We start from the raw sequence: 25,000 nt of genomic DNA, 5'->3' as shown, positions 1-25,000 counted from the left end.
CCTCCCACTTTATCTATCATCATTTTCGTTACAAGGCTGGATGTTGCGTTTATGTGACTTGCTCTCGTGCCCATGCTCTCGAATATTCCGAGTTTTCCACCATCTGGCTTAGACTCAATAATATCCCTCTAACTAAATATATATGTGCTGCCTATCTCTCCCCTAACTCCTCTGAATATAGTAAATTCTTTGACTATTGAACTTCCAAAGTGGAGCAAATTCTGTCCCTCTACCCTTTCGCGGAAATCTCCATCCTTGGAGATTTCAATGTTCACCACCAGCTTTGGCTTTCCTCTCCCATCACTAATCATCCTGGTCAACTAGCCTTCAACTTTGCTATCCTCCATGACTTAGAGCAACTGGTACAACACCCTTCTTGTTTTCCTGACCCTCTTGGAGATACACCCAACATTCTTGATCTCTTCCTTACCTTTAATTCTTCTAATTATGCTGGTACTCTATATTCTCCGTTGGCTCCTCTGGCTCCTCTGATCACAATCTTTTATAGGTACCTTGCCCTATTTCTCCAATCCCTCCTCGGAGTCCCCCAAAGCAGATGTGTCTCTGGCGTTTTGCCTCTGGCAGTCAGGGACATCCTGAGATGTATTAGGCTGAATTTTCCTGGAATGATTACTGTTTCCGTGTCAGAGACATAACGCATAACAGAGGTGATACTACCTAGCATGGAGGTGTACATTCCTCATTCTTTTTTCTCTACCTAAACCTTTTATACCTTGGTATAATAACACAGCCTATTTTCGTGCAATACATGATAGAGAGATTGCCTACAAAACGTACTTGAGCATTCAATCTCCTGAATACTCATATCACGCACTTTATTTTTCTGCAAAGAATCATGACAAGTATGTTCTTCAACTTGCTAAACACTCTATTATAAACAGAAAATGTCAAAATCTTTCAAACTCCTTTCCCCTCGAGACTTCTGCATTCTTCATCTTTCCTTCCTTTATTTCATCCTGATGGCACCACTGCCATATCATCTGTCTCAAAAGCTGAACTCTTCTCTCAAACCTATGCTATTAACTCTACCTTGGATGATTCTGGGCTTGTCCCCCTCTCTTCTCTTTCCTCTGACTAATATATGTCATCAATTAAAATTCATTGTAATGCTGTTTTCTATGCTTTCGCTGGCCTAATCATTCGGAAGGCTTGTGGACCTGATGGAGTCCCTCCTATAGTTCTCAAAAACTGTGCTTATGTGCTTGCACCTTGCCCAGCCAAACTTTTTCAACTCTGTTTAGATATCGATTTCTACCTTTCCTTCTTGCTGGAAGTTTGCCTACATTGAGCCTGTTCCTAAAATGGGCGACCGTTCTAATCCCTCAAACTACCGCTCTAGCTTTAATATCTTGTTTCTCTAAATTTTTTAATCTATTCTCAGTAGGAAGATTCTCAAACATCTTTCACTTCACAATTTTCAATCTAATCACCAGTATGGCTTCCGTCAAGGTCGCTCTAGTGATCTTTTGGCTTTCCTCACTGAGGATAGGCCATCCTCTTTTAGAGATTTCGGTGAAACTTTTGCTTTTACGTTAGACATATCTAGAGCAGTTGATAGAGTCTGGCACAAAGCTTTGATTTCAAAACTCCCCTCCTGCGGTTTCCATCCTTCTCGTTAGAATTTTATCTCAGTTTTCCATTCCAACAGTTCTAGTGCTGCTCTGGTAGACGGCCACTGTTCTTCTCCTAAATCTGTTAACAGTGGTGATCCCCAAGGTTCTGTCCTGTCACCTATTCTCTTTCTGTTATTCATTACGATCTTAACCAAATTTCTTACCTTATCCACTCTTACACTCATGATGCCACCTTATAATTTTCTACGTCTTTTCAAAGACAACCAACCCTTCAAGAATCCAACATGTCATGCAGGGACGCCACGGAACGACTGACTTCAGATCTTTGTAAAATTTCTGATTGGGAGCAGAGAAAACTTAGTAGTGTTCAATGCTTCAAAAAGTCAATTCTTCAATCTATCAACTCTACACAATCTTCCATGCAACTATCCCTTCTTCTTCAATGACACTCATCTGTCTCCCTCTTCTACACTGAATATCTTCTGCCTGTCCCTTACTCATAATCTAAATTGGAAACTTAACCTCTTATCTCTTACTAAAAAGCTGTTATGAAGTTAAGCGTTCTGAGACGTCCCCGTCTTTTTTTTCACCCTCCCAATTGCTAACTCTGACTGAACAAGAGGCTCATCCAGCTATGTATAGAGTACTCTTCCCATGTATAGGATGGGTTTCACTCACACAGTTTTATTAGATGGAGTGAAATCAAAAGCTTTTCGTATTATCAACTTTCGTCAAACTGCATGTCTTCAGCCTCTTTCTCACCGCTGGAATGTTGCATCTGTTGCTATCTTCTAGTGCAGTTTTCATGCTAACTGCTCTTCTGATCTTGCTAATTACATGCCTCCCCTCCTCCTTCGGCCTCGCTGCACAAGGTTTTCTACTTCTTCTCACCTTTATTCTGTCCAACTCTCTAATGCTCTCAATCATTTATATCTTTCTCTGGTAAACTCTGGAACTCTTGCCTGTGTCTGTATTTCCAATTTCCTATGACTTGACTTCAAGACATCTATGTGTTTTTTGGCTAACCCTTTTCATCTGTAAGGGAACTGGCGACTAAGTAATCCTTTTTTTCTGTTGTTCTTGGCCAGTTTTCCTCTTTTACATACAAGAAAATTATTCGATTCAGGAAATCTTGGAACACCCCATCCCTTCATGCGGCGCGTGGATCTAGCTTTGGACAGGCGGCTTTTTATTCACATACCGCAAATAACTCCAATATATACATGTTGAGTAAGGTACATTCTCTCTCTCTCTCTCTCTCTCTCTCTCTCTCTCTCTCTCTCTCTCTCTCTCTCTCTCTATCTATCTATCTATCTATCTATCTATCTATCTCTCTCTCTCTCTCTCTCTCTCTCTATCTCTCTCTCTCTCTCTCTCTCTCTCTCTCTCTCTCTCTCTCTCTCTCTCTCTCTCTCTCTCTCTCTCTCTCTCTCTCTCTCTCTCTCTCTCTCTCTCTCTCTCTCTCTCTCTCTCTCTCTCTCTCTCTCTCTCTCTCTCTCTCTCTCTCTCTCTCTCTCTCTCTCTCTCTCTCTCTCTCTCTCGATCATTTTACGGTTTCGTCATAGCCTGTTATTTGGTCATTATGGGAGTTTTTGGGAGTTTCCTTTCATGTATCCACATTCCTTATGCGTTTTGTTTCAATATTCTAATAAAACCGACTATAGAAAGAAAAAAGATGTTACTTATATAAGCTGAGTAGTGGGTGATTAATTATATCTCTCCATGAGCCATATCAGTATCAATTTAGGTGTATATAGAGATTGATATCTAAATAAAACGATTGCAATAAAACCATCGTCGTGATTCATCATCGTCACATTGAACAGCCGCCGCGGGACGCATTGCTCGCCACACTCCAGCACTTCACTCCTGGAGGCCCCACTGAAAGAGCCTCCGCGCGGGCATGAATCCTCATTATAAACACACCACGTGATGGAGGATCGATCACCTTGGTTTACCCGCGAGTCTTGGCAGCCTCCTTTCAATCCTACACTCAGGATCGTCTCTCGCTGTCAGGAGCACGGACGATCAACAGATATCACCCTAGGAAATGTGTCATACTGAAGGTTATGTTCGCTGTGAGCATCAGGAGCTAGGGTCAGTCACCCGAAGCAAGCGCTGAGTTGGCACGCGCTCCTGGCTTGTACTCCAGTGATACTCCCTGATTCTGCAAGGACATTTGTTGCGTAATGCTTGATAATCCTATTTCTCCCGTCGCTCCTTTGTGTTTGTCGCATAAGCGTAACACAACAAGGAAATATAATGGATTATAAGAAAGGATAACTAAAAGTAAGAGAAGACGACGTGGAAATACTGTTTCTTATATTCTTGTACAAATAAAACTTTAAAATATGGCTTCACATGTGATTGGCTAGTCCAGGATATTTTGGTTTCAAGTGTACTGAAGAACTATGTCATCAAAATCATCAGATCAAAATTTATACTATAATGGAGTAGATCCTAAGGTACATAATGAGAAAGTAAGAAGTCTTAGTGTCCTCGCAGCAAACATGAATAGATTGAACGCCTTGGTTATTCCTACTCAATTTTATCACCGGCCTTCGTGAATCTGAACTACAAAGAGATAACTGTCAACTGGAATGAGCAGTAAATGAGTGCTCTGTCTGACACACGTGTTTGTGTGATGTGGCAACACAGGTATTCTGCTTTCTGTGAAACACACACACACACACACACACACACACACACACACACACACACACACACACACACACACACACACACACACACACACACACACACACCCGTGGACCAGGTACTAGATGAGGAAGACGTCCACACAAAATGGCGGAACTACTTCACCACCACAACGGAAGCCTTCCACCACTACTTCCCCGCCAAGAACATCACAGTGGACCCATCTGATGCCCCTTGGATGACGCCCTGCATCAAACGACTCCTTCGTCAGCGTGACAGGGCTTTCCACTCTAGCCCTGACCAGTACAGGAGATTAAGGAACAGAGTTATCAGGGAGATCAAAACAGCCAAGGCAAGCTACTACCCAGACAAAATTCACCATCTCAAGCTTGCTAACAACAGACAGTGGTACGACAAGATTAAGTCTTTGTGTGGTTTACAAAAACAAGCCTCTTCTCTTCCCTGTATTTCACACCTTTCACCTGACAACGCGGCCGAAGAGATTAACGGTCACTTCGCTGCGATCTGTCAGACACTCCCTCCCCTTCACTCTACTACTCTCCCAGCCTACCTCCCTGCCCCCTCCCCTCCACCCCCTGTCCAGGAGGTTGATGTTTACAGGAAGCTTCTTAAATTTAAACTAAACAGATCCACCACTCCCACTGACCTCCCCATCAAAATTTACAGAGAATTTGCCCCAGAACTTGCCACACCCTTTGCTCTATCATCAACGCCTCCCTTTCTCAACATTCCTGCCCCGATGACTGGAAGACATCTTACGTCACCCCCCTCCCCAAAACTTCCAATCCACAGTCACTGAATGATCTAAGACCAGTCGCCATCACCCCTATACCCAGCCTTATCTGTGAAGATTTTGTGTTCGACTGGGCCTATAACAAAATTTGTAACTCTATTGACACACAACAATTTGGTAATATTAAATCCACCTCCACATCTCACTACCTTGTCAGCTTCCTGGAATTCGTCCACAGCCACCTGGACAAACGCAACACTTCTCTAGCTATTGCTTTTGTGGACTTCAGAAAGGCCTTTGATCTTGTTGATCACACTGTTGTGATAAATAAAGCCATCACTCTGGGTCTCTCTCCCTACCTGATAGCGTGGCTGGCAGACTTCCTCACGGGAAGGCGTCAGGCCGTTCGTTATCAGGGCTCTGTCTCCTCTTTCCAACAGCTCACATGTGGGGTCCCTCAGGGGACCAAGATGGGTCCTCTGTGCTTCCTCATCCTTATCAACGATGCTCTCGTCCACACCCCCACCGCTGGAAGTATGTGGACGACTGCACCGTGGGCGTACCCGTCAACAACACCAACCCAGACTTCTCAGCACTTCAGTCCACTCTTAACCAACTACAGACGTGGACGGAGGACAACAAAATGACCATCAACCACACCAAGACCGTGGTGATGCACATTTGTACCTCCACAGCAGCAGTCCCCTCCCCAGCTATCTGTGGGCCCTCACTCCCTCCAGGTGGTCCGCAGCACCAAGCTTCTAGGTGTCTTGGTGGATGATCAATTATCATGGAAGCAGCATGTTTCCACCATCATCAGGTCAGCCTCATACAAGATCTATATGCTGCGCCGACTCAGGTCCCTGGGTGCACCGGCAGATGAGCTGAGGGGAGTGTACCTCACCTTTATACTCCCTAAGCTCATGTACGCCTCCCCAGCGTGGTCCTCCTCCTGAACCTCACACAACGACAACAGCTGGAGAGGGTTCAGAAGAGGGCGTTCAGGGTCATCCTTGGGCCTGCCTACAGGTCCTACGAGGACGCCCTGACCTGCCTGAGTCTGCCGAGGCTGGCCACAAGACACCAGGAAGCCTTGGAAAAATTTGGGAAGGGCTGCTGCATCATCCACGTCTCCGCCACCTGCTACCCCCAGACGTGCCTCCCCCTGCCCGCGCCACCCGACACCAGAATCGCGTGGCGCCCTTAAGAGCACCGCGCACTGACCGGTACCACCTTAGCGCGGTGCCCACTATGGTGCGAGCCATAAATAAATAAATAAATAAGTAAATTCTTGGTTAAGTTAGATCCATAGTTAGGTTAAGCATTTCATTGTTTTAATGTCCCCTGTACCAGTGTAATTTTTTTGTTGCCTGTACATTTTCAGTGTAAATTTTTGTTGCACTGCCAAATTCGATTCCCCGGTTAGAGCGCTGGTAGTTATTTGGGTGTGTCTCCTTTCACGTAGCCCCTGTTCACCTAGCAGTGATTACGGGATGGAAATCGAGGAGTTGTGACCTTGTTGTCCCGGTGTGTGGTGTGTGCCTGGTCTCAGACCTATCCGAAGATCGGAAATAATGAGCTCTGAGCTCGTTCCGTAGGGTAACGTCTGGCTGTCTCGTCAGAGACTGCAGCAGATCAAACAGTGAAACACACTACATCATTGGGTGCTTTTTAGAGGTGCTTTATCTCGCTCTCTTCAGATCTGTATGATGGCACTTTTTTCATCGTGGTTTAGATTAAAACAGACACATAAAGGAGGACCTCCGCAAAATAGTACTGAGCAATTATAACTAGTTTTTTTTTAATCAGGCAGTATTCTACATTCATTTTATCACCGATCTACGTATATATCCTTTTGGGTACGATATTCTAGGTGATGTTTATGATAGTGGAGGCAATGGAACATTTATTTTTTCTGACCGGGCCATGAAGAGGTTATTATCCCCACAGTGCTCTGACGGACCGAAAGTAGCGTAATGAGAGGTAAATTAATGGTGTTGAGCGGTGTGAAGCCAACAACGCGTGTGAAATAGTTGTCAAGGACCAAAGGCGTGTGTCCACCAGATTATCTCACTGGTGTTCAACAGAGCTGTGTGATGGTGAAGTGCCACTTCCTTGTATATCATCAACAACAACAAAAATGGTAATAATTTTAGAATCGTTACATCAGAAACATCGAAATAAAACAACAATCAACCGACTCTATGATAATGAAGGCAGGGGTTCACTGACAGATGTTGATTGACAAGAGTTGAAAGAATTTGACGAGACAAGGTGCAAGCACGAAGGCACCATTTCAGAGAAAAAATATCATGGACCTCATCAGGCCCAAAAGCAGTCCAAAAGTTTAAGCCGGCAAGAGCATGAAAAACATTATTTCGATGAAATTTAATGTCTTGCATGAAGTAGTCAGAGGAAAAAGAGAGGGAAGCACAAACCTTGAATCATTCAAGGTAGAGCCCTAAGGATAGGTTGGAGCGAAGAGCTCAGCTTTAAAAATAGTTGAGAGCTCAGTGGTTTCATCAGGATGATTATATATATATATATATATATATATATATATATATATATATATATATATATATATATATATATATATATATATATATATATATATATATATATATATATATATATATATATATATATATATATATATATATATATATATGTTATAATGATTAGTTTTCCTTTTCCTTATTCTAAGCACTATTTTCTAGTGTCTCGTCATAACAATTCGTCACCATCGCGGCGCCCACCACGCTGTCAGTCTTCATACTTTCATAAACAAACAATTCAGTCTTTTGTGTTGTCATTCTTTCTAAATAGAAGTACTAAAACGTGTCATCAGGAAGGATTTATTAGGACCCTTAGCAAAAATTTTACTTTAATAACGTGGTGGGATGGGATATTTTTGAGACTTCTTTCCGACTTGACTATTTTCACTGCAACATATAAGAGAAAAACAAAACTTTGTGGAAAAAATTGCGATACTTTTGCCTCGCAGTTATTGAAGAGACACGGAGTAGTTCCAGTCATTCAGCTTATGTTTCCCTGTGAAAGTTTGCGGTTGCATAGTTTGTGTGTAAGAGAGAGAGAGAGATAGATAGATAGATAGATAGATAGAGAGAGAGAGAGAGAGAGAGAGAGAGAGAGAGAGAGAGAGAGAGAGAGAGAGAGACAGACAGACAGACAGACAGACAGACAGACAGACAGACAGACAGACAGACAGACAGACAGACAGACAGACAGACAGACAGACAGACAGACAGACAGACAGACAGACAGACAGACAGACAGACAGACAGAGATAGACGCAAAAAAATAGTTAAACAAAAAATAAAAACACTGAAACACAAACACAAAAACACATATATTTGTATAGAGAGAAACATCCAGAGTTTACAGAGACGGAATCAGAGAAAGCCAGAATCAGACAGAGAATCTAAAGAGACAGACCAAAATAGAAACTGCAAGGAGAGAATCAGGCAGAGGAAGGAAAAGGCACAGCTTACATTTGACGGCGATGGTGAGGTTGTTACTTAGCGCGTCTCCTTCCACGTTGGAGGCGAGACACTGGTAGCGGCCGGAGGTGTGGCGAGAGACCTCCTGCAGGGCCAGAGAAGCCTTCGTCACCAGGATCCTCTTGCTCACGTTATGCACCAGCTCGTGTCCCTGGGGAGGCGCGCAAGGTCAGGAGACATGGCAGAGAGACGAAGTTTTATAAGAACGTGTCAGAGGAATACGATTGATTAGTAGAAATAAATATGATATAAGGAGGATTGTTACATATTAGTCAGATGGCTTATTGTAGCTTCCATTTTTGTCATATCCTCTTAAGATCTTGAAAGAGTGGAAAGAATGTATGGTAATGTATGTGAAATAGGTAGGAAATAAGATGCGAAGAGAGTCAAAGAGTTGACGATGGAAAGAATAGGCAGGATGGAAACACCAGAGTAAAACTGAGAATACCGGATGGATGAAAGAAAAATTGAGAGAGAGAGAGAGAGAGAGAGAGAGAGAGAGAGAGAGAGAGAGAGAGAGAGAGAGAGAGAGAGAGAGAGAGAGAGAGAGAGAGAGAGAGAGAGAGAGAGAGAGAGAGAGAGAGAGAGAAAGTTGCCGAAATGCAAAGAAGAGCTTGAGGAAAGTGGGATAAGTATCGTAAAGATGACAGCAAAGGAGTCAAGGAAGGGGAAAACTAGACGGGATTCGGAAGATGTGGCTAGAAGTGAATAGCATGTAGGCGAGAAAGGGTGCAGGAGGAGGAGGAGGAGGAGGACGGGGTTGGTTGCAAATAAAAGGAGATACGGCGAAGGTAGTGTATATGAACGAGTGCGTGTGGGAAAGTGGACATGGGAAGAAACCAAGGCGAAAGTGATAAAATCTACATCCACACCAATCCACCCAAACACACACACACACACACACACACACACACACACACACACACACACACACACACACACACACACACACACCGCATAGTGTAGTGGTTAGCACGCTCGACTCACAATCAAGAGGCCCGGGTTCGAGTCCCGGCGCGGCGAGGCAAATGGGCAAGCCTCTTAATGTGTGGCCCCTGCTCACCTAGCAGTAAATAGGTACGGGATGTAACTCGAGGGGTTGTGACCTCGCTTTCCCGGTTCGTGGAGTGTGTTGTGGTCTCAGTCCTACTCGGAGATCGGTCTATGAGCTCTGAGCTCGCTCCGTAATGGGGAAGACTGGCTGGGTGACCAGCAGACGACCGAGGTGAATTACACACACACACACACACACACACACACACACACACACACACACACACACACACACACACACACACACACACCACTCACGTCATGGAAGAATTTAATCTTGTAAGGCTCTGGGTTGGACTCCACCATACATTCTAAGAACAGATCACCGCCCTCCGTCAGAAGATCAAAATCCTGAGGCCATTCCACCCTCAGCTCTGCCTTGGGGCGATCTGTTGAGAGGAAACGATGAGGGGAAGGGAGTGTGAGAGATGCATTTCGACTGACCGGTGTAGGAGGGATGTTAGATGAGGAAATGTAATGTAAGCGACTGTGGGAGACATGTTGTGACTGACCAGTATAGAATAAATTGTGACAGAAAATCTAACCTAATGGAGTCGGTGTAAAGGAGGGTAAAGGAAACGTAATGTAAGGGAGTGTGGGCGATGTGCATTGTAATTGGCCGGTGTAGAAAGAAAGGTAATTAAGGAAAAGTGATGTAAATGAAGAGTGAGAATGTGAGATAATGATTTCTAGTAGGTAAGGGGTAAGGTTGGGTGAGATAGGTTTGATATAAGCTGCAAAGGAGTAAGTTGAGTTGAGGGATTTATAAGAAGGGAATTAAAGGCAACATGAGGATGTACAGGTACCGTTTTTAGCAGTGGGTAGAAAAAAAATTGTTATGGTTAATGGCGTAGCGTTTCACTATCTCTCTCCGTAGTAGTAGTAGTAGTAGTAGTAGTAGTAGTAGTAGTAGTAGTAGTAGTAGTAGTAACGAAAATAAAAAGAAATACATAGGAAAGTGCATTACGTACAGGCGTTAGAGAGAGAGAGAGAGAGAGAGAGAGAGAGAGAGAGAGAGAGAGAGAGAGAGAGAGAGAGAGAGAGAGGTGGATGGATGAAAAATGCTGGCATCCATTACCGTGTGCAGGGTGACTGGGCCGCGGACAACTGCAATGGCAAATATTAATGTCGAGGAGAACAGGGTGAGCAGACTAATTACGGGTTTTGTTTCGATGTGTGTGTGTGTGTGTGTGTGTGTGTGTGTGTGTGTGTGTGTGTGTGTGTGTGTGTGTGTGTGTGTGTGTGTGTCTCCTTTGCTATACTTGTGAAAGCGAGTTAATGGATGGATGGAGTGTGCGAGTCATTTGCAATTCAGAAATGGTACAAACTACGTATGGTCGCTGGCGGGGAAAAGAGAAGCGAGAAAAAATTACGTCTATGAAATTACGAGAGAGAGAGAGAGAGAGAGAGAGAGAGAGAGAGAGAGAGAGAGAGACAGACATTCAAGTTTTTACCCAATTCACTTGTCCCCTGTCACATTTCTTCACTTTCCTAGTCTAAACCAACTAACACCTCACCTCTTCATTCGTCACACCCGCACACTCATTGCACAACCCTTCACTGCTCCCTAATACCTTCCCCTACACTTGGCCTTCCCTTCCCCTTCAATCATCTTTAACATGCCAGCGGTCATGGGGAAGTGAGGAGACTTACAGGCGACGTTAAGGACGAAGATTTGTTCGAGGGCGGCCAATGGAAGGGAGGGGTTCTCGGCTCGACACAGCAACTGAAGCCCGTGATGCTGTCTCGCGGGGACCAGGCTCAGCACACTTACCGTCTCCGTGTCCTGCCGCGTCACCTGAATATAGAAAGCGGGGAAGTCAGGCAGTGCACTCTGAATAGGGGCAGAGTGAGCATCATTTAAAGAACAAGGTGAAATTTTTCTGATGTGTCGTAAGGGAAGACTGGTAACTCACTTTTGGACTGACATAAAGCTAAAGGAGAAAGGAAAGAGGTAGTAAAGCTTCTCGGTGGGGAAAATTATGAGGTCGTGATTATTAGACTGATATAACAGGAAAGAGCAAAAATATGGCAATGCTTCATGAAGGAAACCGAAACAATAGAGATAATTACAAGAAATAAAAAAAGAAAATTATCTTAGTGGTTCTATTGCAAAATGTGAATACCTGGCAAAAAAAACAAGAACATTACTTAAAGAATGAAAAGTAAATAAAAAAAATTACTAACATTTACACGAAAACCAAAAGTTTAAAGATACATCACACATATAGTGTTTATTAATAGCACTATTATCATCATATATAAATAGCAACAGTAGTAATATCAGCAGGCAAAGGTGGGCGTATTGACAGGTAAATGCCATCTGCTTCACAATAATGAGACAAGGGAAGAGGGAAGAGGGCGAGGTGAATTGCCGTACGAATTTTACTGTAGAGAAGGTGTAGATGGTGTAGGAGGAACGGGAGGTGCTGGAGGTGTAGGAGGCGCAGAGGTGGACATCATGAGAGGAAAATTGGGAACAAGAAAGGGGGAAAGAAATGAAGAGAAAAGAAAATCATATATATTTTTAGCACTTATAAAGTTATTGGATGCGGAGTGTTTCTCTCTCTCTCTCTCTCTCTCTCTCTCTCTCTCTCTCTCTCTCTCTCTCTCTCTCTCTCTCTCTCTCTCTCTCTCTCTCTCTCTCTCTCTCTCTCTCTCTCTCTCTCTCTCTCTCTCTCTCTCTCTCTCTCTCTCTCTCTCTCTCTCTCTCTCTCTCTCTCTCTCTCTCTCTCTCTCTCTCTCTCTCTCTCTCTCTCTCTCTCTCTCTCTCTCTCTCTCTCTCTCTCTCTCTCTCTCTCTCTCTCTCTCTCTCTCTCTCTCTCTCTCACACACACACACACACACACACACATGCTCACGTTAATATCCTGAGCATCCATGGTCCGTCCCTCCCTGTACCACGTGATCACTGCGGGGGGGTTGCTGCCAGTGGCCCTGCAGGTGATCTCCGCCTCTCTGCCCTCCACCAGCGGGTTTTCAGAGGCTGTCACCTTGACGTTCACGGGCCCGCCTGCGAAGAAGCCATGTTGGGTAAAGATAGAGAAGAAAAGGAATCGTGTTTCTGCTTCTCCAGCACTCACATAATATGCAAGCTTGTCTTCTTTCATTGCATTTATAAACCTACTCTTAGATTTTCCGCTGTTTGGTGCATATTTTGAGACACTAATACTCTGCACCTTCAGTACGTTCATAAGCTTGTAGATAAAGTTAAACTGGTTTTTAAGTGTGTTTCTGTTGTTGTAGTGACAAATTAGCAACAGAAACACTCCTGAGATAACGGCTAGTCATCTCTGTGGCCTTATAAATATAGTCGTGGTGAGAGAACAAAGCGTTTCTGAATACTGGCTTTTATTCTGTCCGGTAGTTCCATTTCCAGCACCGTCGTATTTCCTCAGTCTCACGCAGCAAAGGAAAGCGTGATGACTGTGAATGAGACTGAATGAGACAGTGTATGGAAGGTAAAAGGATGCAAAAGGAAATACTAAAGTCAGTAAAGAGGAAAGAATGAGATGATGATGAACAATTGAAGACAGTAAAGGAAGGAGTAAAGTTGATAAAAAATGTGAAAGAGAAAGGATGTAAGGCGGAGATATAGAAGTGTGAAAAGAGGAAGAAAGAGTGGTAAGGGAAGTCGTGGTGGGTGACAGAAGGTTGCAGACATCGTTGAATTTCAAAAGGAGACGAGAAATGGAGGAGGGAAAGTGTAAGAGGATAGCATGGGCGAGAGGATGTGAAGGAGAGGAGTCATGAATGTGGGAAATGAGAAAGGTGAAGAAGAACGAGCAAGGAAGAAAGCAAAAATGAGTCTAAGATATGTTAAACGTGACTTTTGTTGAATGGAAGGGTGAGGAAAGAAGGGAAAAAAGAGTAATGGGCTGCTGAAGGATAGACCAGTGTAGTATGAGAGAGGCAATGATGCAAATACCTGGAGGGTCTCGGGTGAAAAGGAAGACCAGAGTACAGGCGGACATGCAAAATTAATATAACCAACTTAGAATAAAAAAAATAATCATATTATATGGAAAGCAAGTGGACGGCGAGGAAACGCACAAACAGTTAAGAGTAAAGATTTCACGCATTTTTCAAAACGAAATTTTGCAAATGATATGAATTATGTAAATTTTATATGAATATGTATGCTTGGAATGAAATACTTCACAAATATTTGCCTGCAGTTATTAGTAAAGCAAAATGAGAAATAACTCCAAACTCACTCTTGTTTTTTTTCTTTTTTCTTGTGACTCGCGCGGGACTAGGCACGTACTTCTTTCCTTAAGCAGTGGGCTAGGTGCAAGAGACTTAGGATGACTCAGATGGTAGGCTTATAAATAAGACAGATAAGACTAATGACAGTGACTAACGAAAATGATAGTCACATATTCACAAATGTGACTAATTCATAGATTCAAAGGTAATTCGTAGATGACTGCAGGTGACACATATGACCACAGGTAACTCATGTGGTTAAAGGTGACAGATAATCACAGATAACTTACGGGTAGTTAATGTGAATCTCAGGTAAACAAAATCTAATCACAAGAAGTGACTTGAAGGTAGCTACAGATGAGTTATTGGTGCCCTAAGATGACTACGAAGTAGCTTTTGTTGCTCAGAGACAGTTAACGTGACGTACAAGTAACGTTACGCGTGTAGAAGGCGGTGACAGGCTCTGTGACGTCATTATTGGAAGCCTGGCAGATGAAGGGGATGGTGAGATCTCGTCTCGATGCAGGGACCTCCAGACTATTGAAGGTCCCATCTCCCTCCACGGTACTGTTGGGGTCCACCACGCGGCCCCCCTGTACCCACACCACACTGGCGGGGGGCTTGCCTGGGGGAAGGACAACGATGGACAGTGTTAAAGAATTGAAGGAGAGAGCATAGTTTAATGGCTCGTTGAGTGTAAGTAGTCCTGTGTGTTGTGTTGTTGCGACGCCTGCAAATAGTTGAATTGATCATTAAGTTAATTCATTTTTGGGTTTTCATGGGAGAAGTAAATGTAATGGTTGTTTTCATGTTTCCTATGTGTGTATTTTTAAATTCAGGTGAAAAGGGTATGGTTCAAGGGCTGGGAAGTTCACTCCCTATGTGTATAAATAAATAAATAAATAAATAAATAAATAAATAAATATATATATATATATATATATATATATATATATATATATATATATATATAAAATTTGTGTGTGTGTGTGTGTGTGTGTGTGTGTGTGTGTGTGTGTGTGTGTGTGTGTGTGTGTGTGTGTGTGTGTGTGTAAAATAATTAATATTAACATTATTTTTTAATAGTTGTTATGTTCAGGCTGGCTTAGTTTGAAATACGAAACAATTTTTACTTTATAATCATTATTATTTCACTTAAGACTGCATTGTCAATATTCACATTTTGAGGAGCAAAACTGATGTGTAAATAAGAATGTAAAAAAATGGTGCCGGTGAAATACCGTCAAATAAAAACAACAAGAGCCAAACCCTTCACAGTCCCTTGCATTCCAACTTCCCCTTGGCATCCAGTGACCCAAACAAACAAAGGTACTGCTGCCAGCACAAGTGGCTCTCCCCACTGTAACTGCGCCACAGGGCTGAACCGCCTCCGGGTCACTCGTATAGGGAAGTAATGATTGATGTATTTGTTAATTCAAGATTTGATTTGAAATAGAAAAGTGATGCTTAAGATAATGTTGTTAACGATATAGAATTATGTGAAACATTTATCTTTATGAATTTCCCATAAAAATTGGTTGCGACTCTTTTCACAAAAGATTAGTTATCGGCTATAGATAAGTAAGTGAAAGAATATATATATATATATATATATATATATATATATATATATATATATATATATATATATATATATATATATATATATATATATATATATATATATATATATATATATATATATATATATATATATATATATATATATATATATATATATATATATATATATATATATATATATATATATATATATATATATATATATATATATATATATATATATATATATATATATATATATATATATATATATAATCAGGAAGTGGCGGGCAGAGCATTGCACGCTATACTCGCTACACACTGCAACACACAGACATGGGAAGAGGGACAGCAGGACAAGCGGTCAGTTACACCAACACATCCAACAAAAAAAAAATTCAATCTCACGACCAGCGAGGCGGACACATTGACAGCGAAACACAGGCCATGCACGCCCCCCGCACCACGCACCACACGCCACACCAGGCACCCCAAACACACACACACACACACACACACACACACACACACACACACACACACACACACACACACACACACACACCACGCACTCATGGCTCACCTCCCACGGCTCGGCACACGACATCGTTTTTGTCGCCAGGTTTCACAGGAGACCGCTCAGGAATTATCTCCACCCTCTCCGGCGGCACTGTGGAGAAGAAGAACGGTTACACACACACACACACACACACACACACACACACACACACACACACATATACACACACAGTGTCTTTACACCCATGACAAGAAGAGTGTCCCTTGTGTGCCCATCCATTGTTGAGTTGCCTCAGCGCTGTTTGTCATGCGGCGTCTCGTAACACTTCTTAGCCTCCTATACACAAATCGCCTCTAAATTCACTCTAAACATTATTTTCCTCGCATGAAGGAAACTAAAGTTTTTGCATTTGTTTTATTTCTGATAACATTCCTAAGCCTAATATGTGCAGCTATTAATCATGTTTAATCGAAAGTTGTTTTTCTTTTTTTTCATTTTTTAGCTCGTGAAGTAAATTATTGGAGATCATGAATTTCTTCTTTACTTTACAGTGTTTTCTGCTAACCCCTCTAAATCTCCTATATACATACAACTATCTCTATTTGTTCTACATTATTCTTTTTAACCTCTTCAATCGATTTGTCATCAGTCTCTACAACTCTAAAACATAAGAAAACATTTTTTTCTCTCCTTCAACATTTTCTACTCATTATCATCATTCGTTCGTCTATTCCAATTTATATTAACAGTGAAAATATCTGGTTTGAAAGTATGATGGTTTGAAAGGTTTCTAGAAGAAATTCTGTTGCGGAAATAATTGTAGTTTTATTATATATATATATATATATATATATATATATATATATATATATATATATATATATATATATATATATATATATATATATATATATATTTATTTACTTGTTAGGTTCAAATTTACATCACAATTTATCATCCAAAAGAAATCACTTCACAAAAAACACAGTTCAAAATCAACTCTCAACGAAGATACTATTTTTGCATTCTTATAAGTGAATGATTGAAAGTATAACGCAACAACTTTCCCATCAATAATCATTAAACAATACCTACACGGACTTAGGCAGTTTCTATGAAAAGAATGATGTCAGACGTTGCCTATCGTGAAATATACGTCTGTTAAAACATAAAAAGTTTGTTCTGTAGTCGAATGTGTATATAAAACCACCGATCCAGAAATGACATATTGTTATCGATAATTGATTTTTGTGACGACTCCTTGGGATCTAATATTAAATTTTACATTAAGTATATTTGCCTGGCATGACTCGATGGCATTTGGCAGATGCTAAGGAGAGCTGGAAATCCATGCAACACAACTGCAATATAGATAACTATGTGTGTGTGTGTGTGTGTGTGTGTGTGTGTGTGTGTGTGTGTGTGTGTGTGTGTGTGTGTGTGTGTGTGTGTGTGTGTGTGTGTGTGTGTGTGTGTGTGTGTGTGAGTGTGTTTGTGTGTGTGATTGAGCAGAGCAGTTTCACCTGGAATGCATAACGGAACACCTGCACACCTGCACAGGCTTCAATACCTGCAATGGATATTAATGAAACGACACGTCCCTTTCTCTCCTCACGTAAATCTGATCTCCACCAAAATATGAAGAGACTAAATGAGGCCAGAATTGAAATGGGATCTGAAAACGAGAGAGTCCGCTAACCCATTTCCTTATTACTACTCTCAATTACGACTACAAAAGGGAATCCCTTGGTGAGCAGAGCGGTACGGAAACCAATATTTTTTTTTAAATCACCTTTTTTTCTTTTTCTTTTTTTCGTCTTCTCCAGTTTGAGTGTCGGTCGCTGCTTTACATTGCTGGGCTTGTGGTTAGTTCTCGTGCATGTGTTTGCGTTCAATACTTCGAAACCCACCGCTCGCTGCTCTACAGGGCTCCAGCATCGTTACTTTTCATTGAATTTGCTCCCCGGTTTGAATCGCACTTGGTTACTCTTTGAATGGCTCGTTTGGGAAGCAGTGGTGCGCTACGAGAACGCGCAACCACCTGCATGGCAGACTAATTAACCTCTTCCGTCCTTACACCACACCTGTCTCTGTTCTTCCTACTTGTTCTGTGTTCTGCTTACTTCTGTCTCCTCTGATGGTTGGTTTACCTATCCTGTGAAGTCACGGTTAAGATTTCATGCAATTGTTGTGGGTCTTGCATTTTTCTCTGATATTATTATTATTGTTGCTCATTACCATCGTTATCATTACTGTGAGAAATCAATAGTTATTTCAGTTTTAATTTGAATGATAATAGTGACAGCGTTGATACTAAAAATAGATTATGTATGATGAAATAGTGAATAGTATATGCAGATGAACAGATGCTGTTTGTAGTGAAGAGAAAGGAGAAGGACAGAGAGAGAAAGACATTGATGACAAAGCTATGGCGACATGAAGGTGACAAAACTGAAAGAAAAAAAATTAATCCGTGGCCGCTAATGAAGACACGAAAATGATACGAGGGATGGGGGAAAGACAGAGAGAGAGAGAGAGAGAGAGAGAGAGAGAGAGAGAGAGAGAGAAGAAAAAAAAGGAAAGAAAATAATAATACAAAGATTCTTCCCAACACAAAGCCATATTCGTGAAAAAAGGGAACACCGAAATATGAATTTAGGAAAACAAAAAAAATAAAAAGATCGGCGGAAAAAAAATAATATAAAAGAAAGAGGAAAGTGAAAATACTATGACCGGAGTGAAAGTAAATAATATGAAAAAAGAAATCCCACGTAGTGCCATATGAAAAATTGTCAGGCATGAAGGAAAAAACTGAAACCCGAAATACGATTCTAGCGAGAGAAGAAAATAGAAAAAAAATTAGAGCAGTTTTTTTATATGAGAGAGAGAGAGAGAGAGAGAGAGAGAGAGAGAGAGAGAGAGAGAGAGAGAGAGAGAGAGAGAGAGAGAATATGTATATGCGAAAATACAGTAAAAGTGTGTGTGTGTGTGTGTGTGTGTGTGTGTGTGTGTGTTTGTATTGTTATAAAAGGAAGAGAGAGAGAGAGAGAGAGAGAGAGAGAGAGAGAGAGAGAGAGAGAGAGAGAGAGAGAGAGAGAGAGAGAGAGAGAGAGATGCAGCACACTCACCCACTAATTATCACACGACACTCCACAACGCGAGAAACATAAAAGTTAAACACTGAATATTTTTTAAAACTTAACTCTTTTGATTCTTACGCTTTCCTTTTCCTTTTTATTTGTTCTGTCTTCCTTTTTTCCCTTAACCATTACTGCGATGTATTTCCTTTCTGCCTACGCCTTCCTTTTATTGCTTCCTATTTAGTGTTATCTTCCTGAACTGTAGGAATAAATACCTTTACTACCATCACCACTACTCTAGCTAGCTGCTCTACCACAACCACCATCACCACAATTACCACTACAAGACAAAGGATAAAAGTGTGTTATAATTTCAACAACAAAGCAACACTAAATCGTACATTACTAACATTTACCACCATCACGACTAATACTTCTACTACTACATCCACCACTACCATCACCACCATTACCATGCCAACAAAACTAATAACACCAACTAAAACAACAACAGTTACCCTTGTCACTATACTAAGGACGAAATAACACCGTTAATACAACAAACATTAATTTCTGTCACTGAGAAAAAAAAAATGATTGTCTGCTGAATAACCTTTACCGCCACCACCACCACCACCACCACCCTCCGCCAGTACAACACCACCCAGCCAGGCAGCCTCTAATGACCCCCTGCGGCCGTCATGTCATTGTCGAATTCCTACTCAAAATAATCCAATAGTCTCGTCCAGCCATTCAATATATTTCCTGGATGCCACTCAACCCACGACCCAGACCTTCCTCTTCCTCTTCCTCTTCCTCATTCTCCCCCCCTTCTCTCTCTCTCTCTCTCTCTCTCTCTCTCTCTCTCTCTCTCTCTCTCTCTCTCTCTCTCTCTCTCTCTCTCTCTCTCTCTCTCTCTCTCTTATATTAATTCATCTTTATTGTTGGTCACTTTTTCATTTATGTTCCCTCTCTTTCCTCTCTCTAATATCAGAGAGAGAGAGAGAGAGAGAGAGAGAGAGAGAGAGAGAGAGAGAGAGAGAGAGAGAGCAATAAGTCACAAAGATAGAGAGACAAAAGAAAAGAACGCACTAAAGAAGAAAAGAAAGACAGGAAAGTGAAAAAAATCAAGGAAAAAATATTAGGAGGGAGAGAAGAGAACAGAAATCAGACGAGCAAGAGAGAGAGAGAGAGAGAGAGAGAGAGAGAGAGAGAGAGAGAGAGAGAGAGAGAGAAAGGTACGTAAAAGTGAGGAAAAATTAGTAACATCAGGTAATGTAAAATCAAATAGGATATGATGGGGACATTGTTTGACAGAGACGGTGATGATGACTTTAATGGTGATGAGATGATGGTGAAATTGATGTTGTTGTGTGACTGATCACTGTGGTGTGATCAACGTTAATTAACCCCTTCAGTACCAGGACGCGTTTTCATATTCATTCTGGTTAGTATTTGGGGACTTCATACAGCTTCAGAAACTCATGCAGGAGGATTAAAATAGTGAAGACTGTGCCCATTAATCTTCTGACCACCATGTAAGTAAAATGGTCTAATTGTACACAAATCCTAGTATTGAATGGGGTGAAAGTATATAAGTAATGGTCTGGTACAAGTGATCCATGTATTAAGTAACATACTATTTTGCACTTATTGTACTTAAATAATTGAATGTTTGGTAATGTTATTGTGAATTATGAAGCAAAGTTGTGTTGAAAATATACTGGCGTTTCATTTATTTATTTTCTTTTTGCGTGGTGATCATGGTGATGTAAGAAGTGGTGGTGGTGGTGGTGGTGGTGGTGGTGGTGAAGGTTGATGAATTGATATGACTAACTGTGGTGTTGATAGCAGTGGAAATTTTTTAAAGTGATGCAATCTAGTTAATGATGTTGATTATGGTGGTGGCGGTGGTGGTGAGTTGATATGACTAACTATGGTGTTGATAGCTGTGGAAGTTTTTTTTTTTTTTAAGTCGTGCAGAGTCTAGTTAATGATGTTGATTATGATGGTGATGATGGTGGTGGCGATGGTGGCTGTGATGGACCTGAGATATTTGCTTTGGATGTGGTGATGTGAATATTATTATAGATTTCGTGATAGTGGTGATGACATGTAATAATAATAATAATAATAATAATAATAATAATAATAATGGTGTCGTGATGGTAGTGTTAAAAAAATGGAGATATGTTAGTTACGGTGTTGCTGGTGATGACGATTAGCGCTCCAAAGGTGATGATGTTATTGATCATATTGAGGGATGTGATGACGATAGTGGTGACATTATTGATGGTGGTGACAATATTGGTGATGAGTAGTAAGGGAAACTTTTTTTTTATCTAACGGGACTGGTGTTGCGGTGGCTGAAGTGAGTGATGATTAGGTAGATTAGGTGGTGATGACTGGTGGTGGTGATGATGATGACACTGGTGACAATAATGACGAAGAAAGCTGAGGAATTGCAACGAACTTTTTGATATGATGACAAGGTGGATGGTGATGAATTGTGATGACAGGGTTGGTGGTGAGTGGTGATGACAGTGGTGATGGTGATGAGGTGTATAGTGATGGTGATTATTGACTTGAACTAGGATGATCTCGATAAATAAGATGATGATGGTGGTGATGATGTTGGTGATTGGTGATGACTAATAGCGACTGGTCGGGATGATGATGATGTTAACAGTAATGAGTTTTCAATGACTTTTGGTGATTACATGGATGGTGATGAGTGGTGGTGATGGTAGTGGTGATAGTGGTGGTGAGCGGTGATGACAGTGGTGGTGGTGAGGTGTGTGGTGGCGAGCGGTGGTTGGCTTGACCGGTGTGGTGTATTGATCACCTGCACCACTTGCCTCACGCACCCACCAGCCCGCCACGCCCTCACCACCCTTCCTTTACTCACCCCCGCACCCCTCCCGCCCCACGCCCTTCCTTCCTTCACTCCCGTCACCACCTTGCCCTTCCTTCCTGCCTTCCTTCCCTCCTCCGCTGCCCTTCACCTCCCTTCCTTCATTTCCCTCTCTCTCTCTCTCTCTCTCGTATGAAGAAAAAATGGCTGTAAACATGAATATAACACTCATAAGTTACAGTAAATAACTTCAACCTGTCCTCTTTTATTTTTATACCATATTTTAGTTTTATCTTCATATTTCCTGATGTTTTTATTCACTTACCAATGACTTCCAGTTTGACCCACGCCACTCGTGAGTTGGAATTATGGAAGTCCACCCTGCAGCGGTAGACGTGCGCGTCGTCCACCGTGGCGCGCATTATGAGCATGGCAGGGGGACTGAGGTGCGCGAGGTAGTGTGCGCGGCCCTGGAACACCTGCGGGTCCGCCCACGACTCGCCGCTCACGCCCAGCCGTTGGTCGTAGCTGCAGGAGCGAGATAGATTGAGCTTCGTCTGGAGGGAGTGGGGGTTAGGGTGGAAAGGAAAGGAAAAATAGAAAACGGGTGAGTCAACCAGAGAAAACTCATCGCTTTTAGGCGAACTCGTATAAACTATAAACACATTTTTCGTCCTGTCTTTTTTCTTTTGTTCTCCTGCTACCCTATTCATGTCAGTGCATCTCCCTCACCGCGTTAGAGTACGTTTACTGAAATACTGTATGTGCTTGTCAACATGGCGCCCACACTCTGTCCCTGCGAGGCTGCCAAGCGGGATGGTTTGATAATGAGTACATGGAAGAGCCCTCCGCACGTGTCAGTTCGTCGAAAAACCCAAGCGCAATCTGATGCCATCCTCCGCCGTGATATTTCTTGGAAGGGACATGTACCGAGCGTGACCTCTGAAGCTCTTCACAATCTCATAATCTTGATGGGGATATACTATATTTTTCATACAAATATTTATGGTACAATATGATACTTTTTTCATAATCTTTATTTATTCATCTTGAATATTGTTTTTGTTTATATTTAATGATATATTTACTGTACAAGGATGTGTTGTATAAGTGTTTTTCCTTTCCTAATTTTCAGCGTTTGATTGGAAGAAGTCATTAATATTTTTCAGAAAGTTTTCTCAATACTGGTGTTGGTGAAGCAGAGATTCTTTACAATAAAATACGTTACTACAACACTTTTTTGTATATATCTTTGTCTATGTATTACACTGAAAAAAAAAACAACATTACCAATTGTTTCATCATCCCATGTTAGCCATTTTTCACAGAATCCAGTGAAAGTTATTGATTGATTCCACAATGGATTTTGTTTTCAATTCTAGCAATACTTTACAAAGGCTTCTATACAATCAATGGGAGAAACACTCATGAGGAACATAATAACGATTTATGTGGCATTTGATAACGTCGCTTTCCAAAATTTCAAACTTTCAAAGTACGAGTAACTGTGATTTGTATTAGTTCTTTGGCACACACTCATTATCTAAGTTTCAAATATTCACAAGTGTATTTGATTCGATCGTTGTCGAGTGGGACGATTATGGAAATGATCTGCGTTTCATAGAGAAAGGACAGGAAAGGACTAGCTTATGCAATACTCATTACATCAAACAGCATAATGCAGCGTTTGTTCAGGCCCGCAGAGGGATTGCAATACCGAACTCTGTGTCATCTTACGAGCTCGTCTTTACTATTACCATTACTTTCTATGATTTTGATGATCATTGGTATTTTTAAATTATTTTTACTATTGTTATTGTTATTGTTCTTCTTATCATTGCTAATACATTTATTTATTATTATTTTTGCTATTATTGTAATCATTTTTTTTCTTCTCCTTCTTCTTGGTGTTATTATTATTGTTATTATCATTATTATTATTATTACCACCACTACCATCACTATCCTTACTACAACAACAACAACAACTACTACTACTACTACTACTACTACTACTACTACTACTACTACTACTACTACTACTATCGCTAATACTGCTGCTACTACTACTACTACTACTACTACTACTACTACTACTACTACTACTAACATCACCACCATTACCACTACTACAACTACTACCATTGCCAATACTACTGCTAATACCACTACTATTACTATCACTAATACATACCACCACCAGTACTACTACTACTACTACTACTACTACTACTACTACTACCACCACCACATCTACTGCTACTACTACAACTACTACTACCACCACAACAACTACTACTACTACAATAACTACTACAATAACTACTACTACTACTACAACTACTACTACTACCACCACTACAACTACTACAACTACTACTACTACTACTATTACCACTACCACTACCACCACAACAACAACTACTACTACTACTACTACTACTACTACTACTACTACTACTACTACTATCATTATTACTGGTAGTATGTAATGTACCCGAAGGACTTGGCTAGTTAATGGAGTGTAATAAGGTTATTTCCTCTCCCACCCTCTCCTATTAAAAAAAAAATGAATGGGAGGAGGAGGAGGAGGAGGTAGGGGAGGAGGATTAGGAGGAGGAGGACGAAGAGGGAGCCTTTGTGATAGATGCGCTATGTAGGTAATGGATAAGAGAGAGAGAGAGAGAGAGAGAGAGAGAGAGAGAGAGAGAGAGAGAGAGAGAAAGTCATATAGTTACATATTCGGTTTCTTTTGTCAGTAATGAAATGTGTGTGTGTGTGTGTGTGTGTGTGTGTGTGTGTGTGTGTGTGTGTGTGTTTGTTGAACATTAAGAAAGAATAATTACAAAATGTATGACGGGTTTTTTATTGTAATATCTTAATAGTAAGTGTAGTTAAATTAATAATAGTAGAAATAACAATAGTATCAGTAATAGTAGTAGTAGATGTTGTAGTACGTAGTAATAGTAATAGTAGTAGTAACAGTAATAGTAGCATAAAAAAATTAGGAATAGTAATAGTTGTTCATATAATAGTCTCCATGTAAGGTAAAGAGACGTCCTTATTTCCTCACACTTCCCTAACAAAGAGGGAGGTGGGGGGAAGGTTGTCCACGAAAGGTTAATCTCTTTTGTGCAAGATTAACAAAAGTGTTTGAAGTGTTTCCTTCCATCCATTTAATTACTCTGCC

At 41.2% G+C, this 25,000-nt stretch overlaps 1 protein-coding gene across 6 annotated transcripts in view; it reads right to left on the bottom strand.

Annotated features, from left to right (window-relative positions):
- LOC123505000 (nephrin-like) overlaps positions 1–25,000 on the bottom strand; it is a 357,608-nt gene that overhangs the window by 51,885 nt on the left and 280,723 nt on the right. For all 6 annotated transcript variants that reach the window (XM_045256004.1, XM_045256005.1, XM_045256006.1 and 3 more), the window contains exons 5-11: positions 22,136–22,338; positions 15,940–16,026; positions 14,221–14,418; positions 12,446–12,597; positions 11,238–11,382; positions 9,843–9,973; positions 8,523–8,682 (exon numbers count right to left, since the gene is read on the bottom strand). In XM_045256004.1, the coding sequence (XP_045111939.1) occupies positions 8,523–8,682; positions 9,843–9,973; positions 11,238–11,382; positions 12,446–12,597; positions 14,221–14,418; positions 15,940–16,026; positions 22,136–22,338 (1,076 nt within the window). The remainder of the gene's footprint in view (positions 1–8,522; positions 8,683–9,842; positions 9,974–11,237; positions 11,383–12,445; positions 12,598–14,220; positions 14,419–15,939; positions 16,027–22,135; positions 22,339–25,000) is intronic.

The sequence above is a fragment of the Portunus trituberculatus genome, chromosome 17 (genome assembly GCF_017591435.1).
Source record: "Portunus trituberculatus isolate SZX2019 chromosome 17, ASM1759143v1, whole genome shotgun sequence".
Lineage (NCBI taxonomy): Eukaryota > Metazoa > Arthropoda > Malacostraca > Decapoda > Portunidae > Portunus > Portunus trituberculatus.
This window is presented reverse-complemented; position numbering and strand designations above follow the sequence as displayed.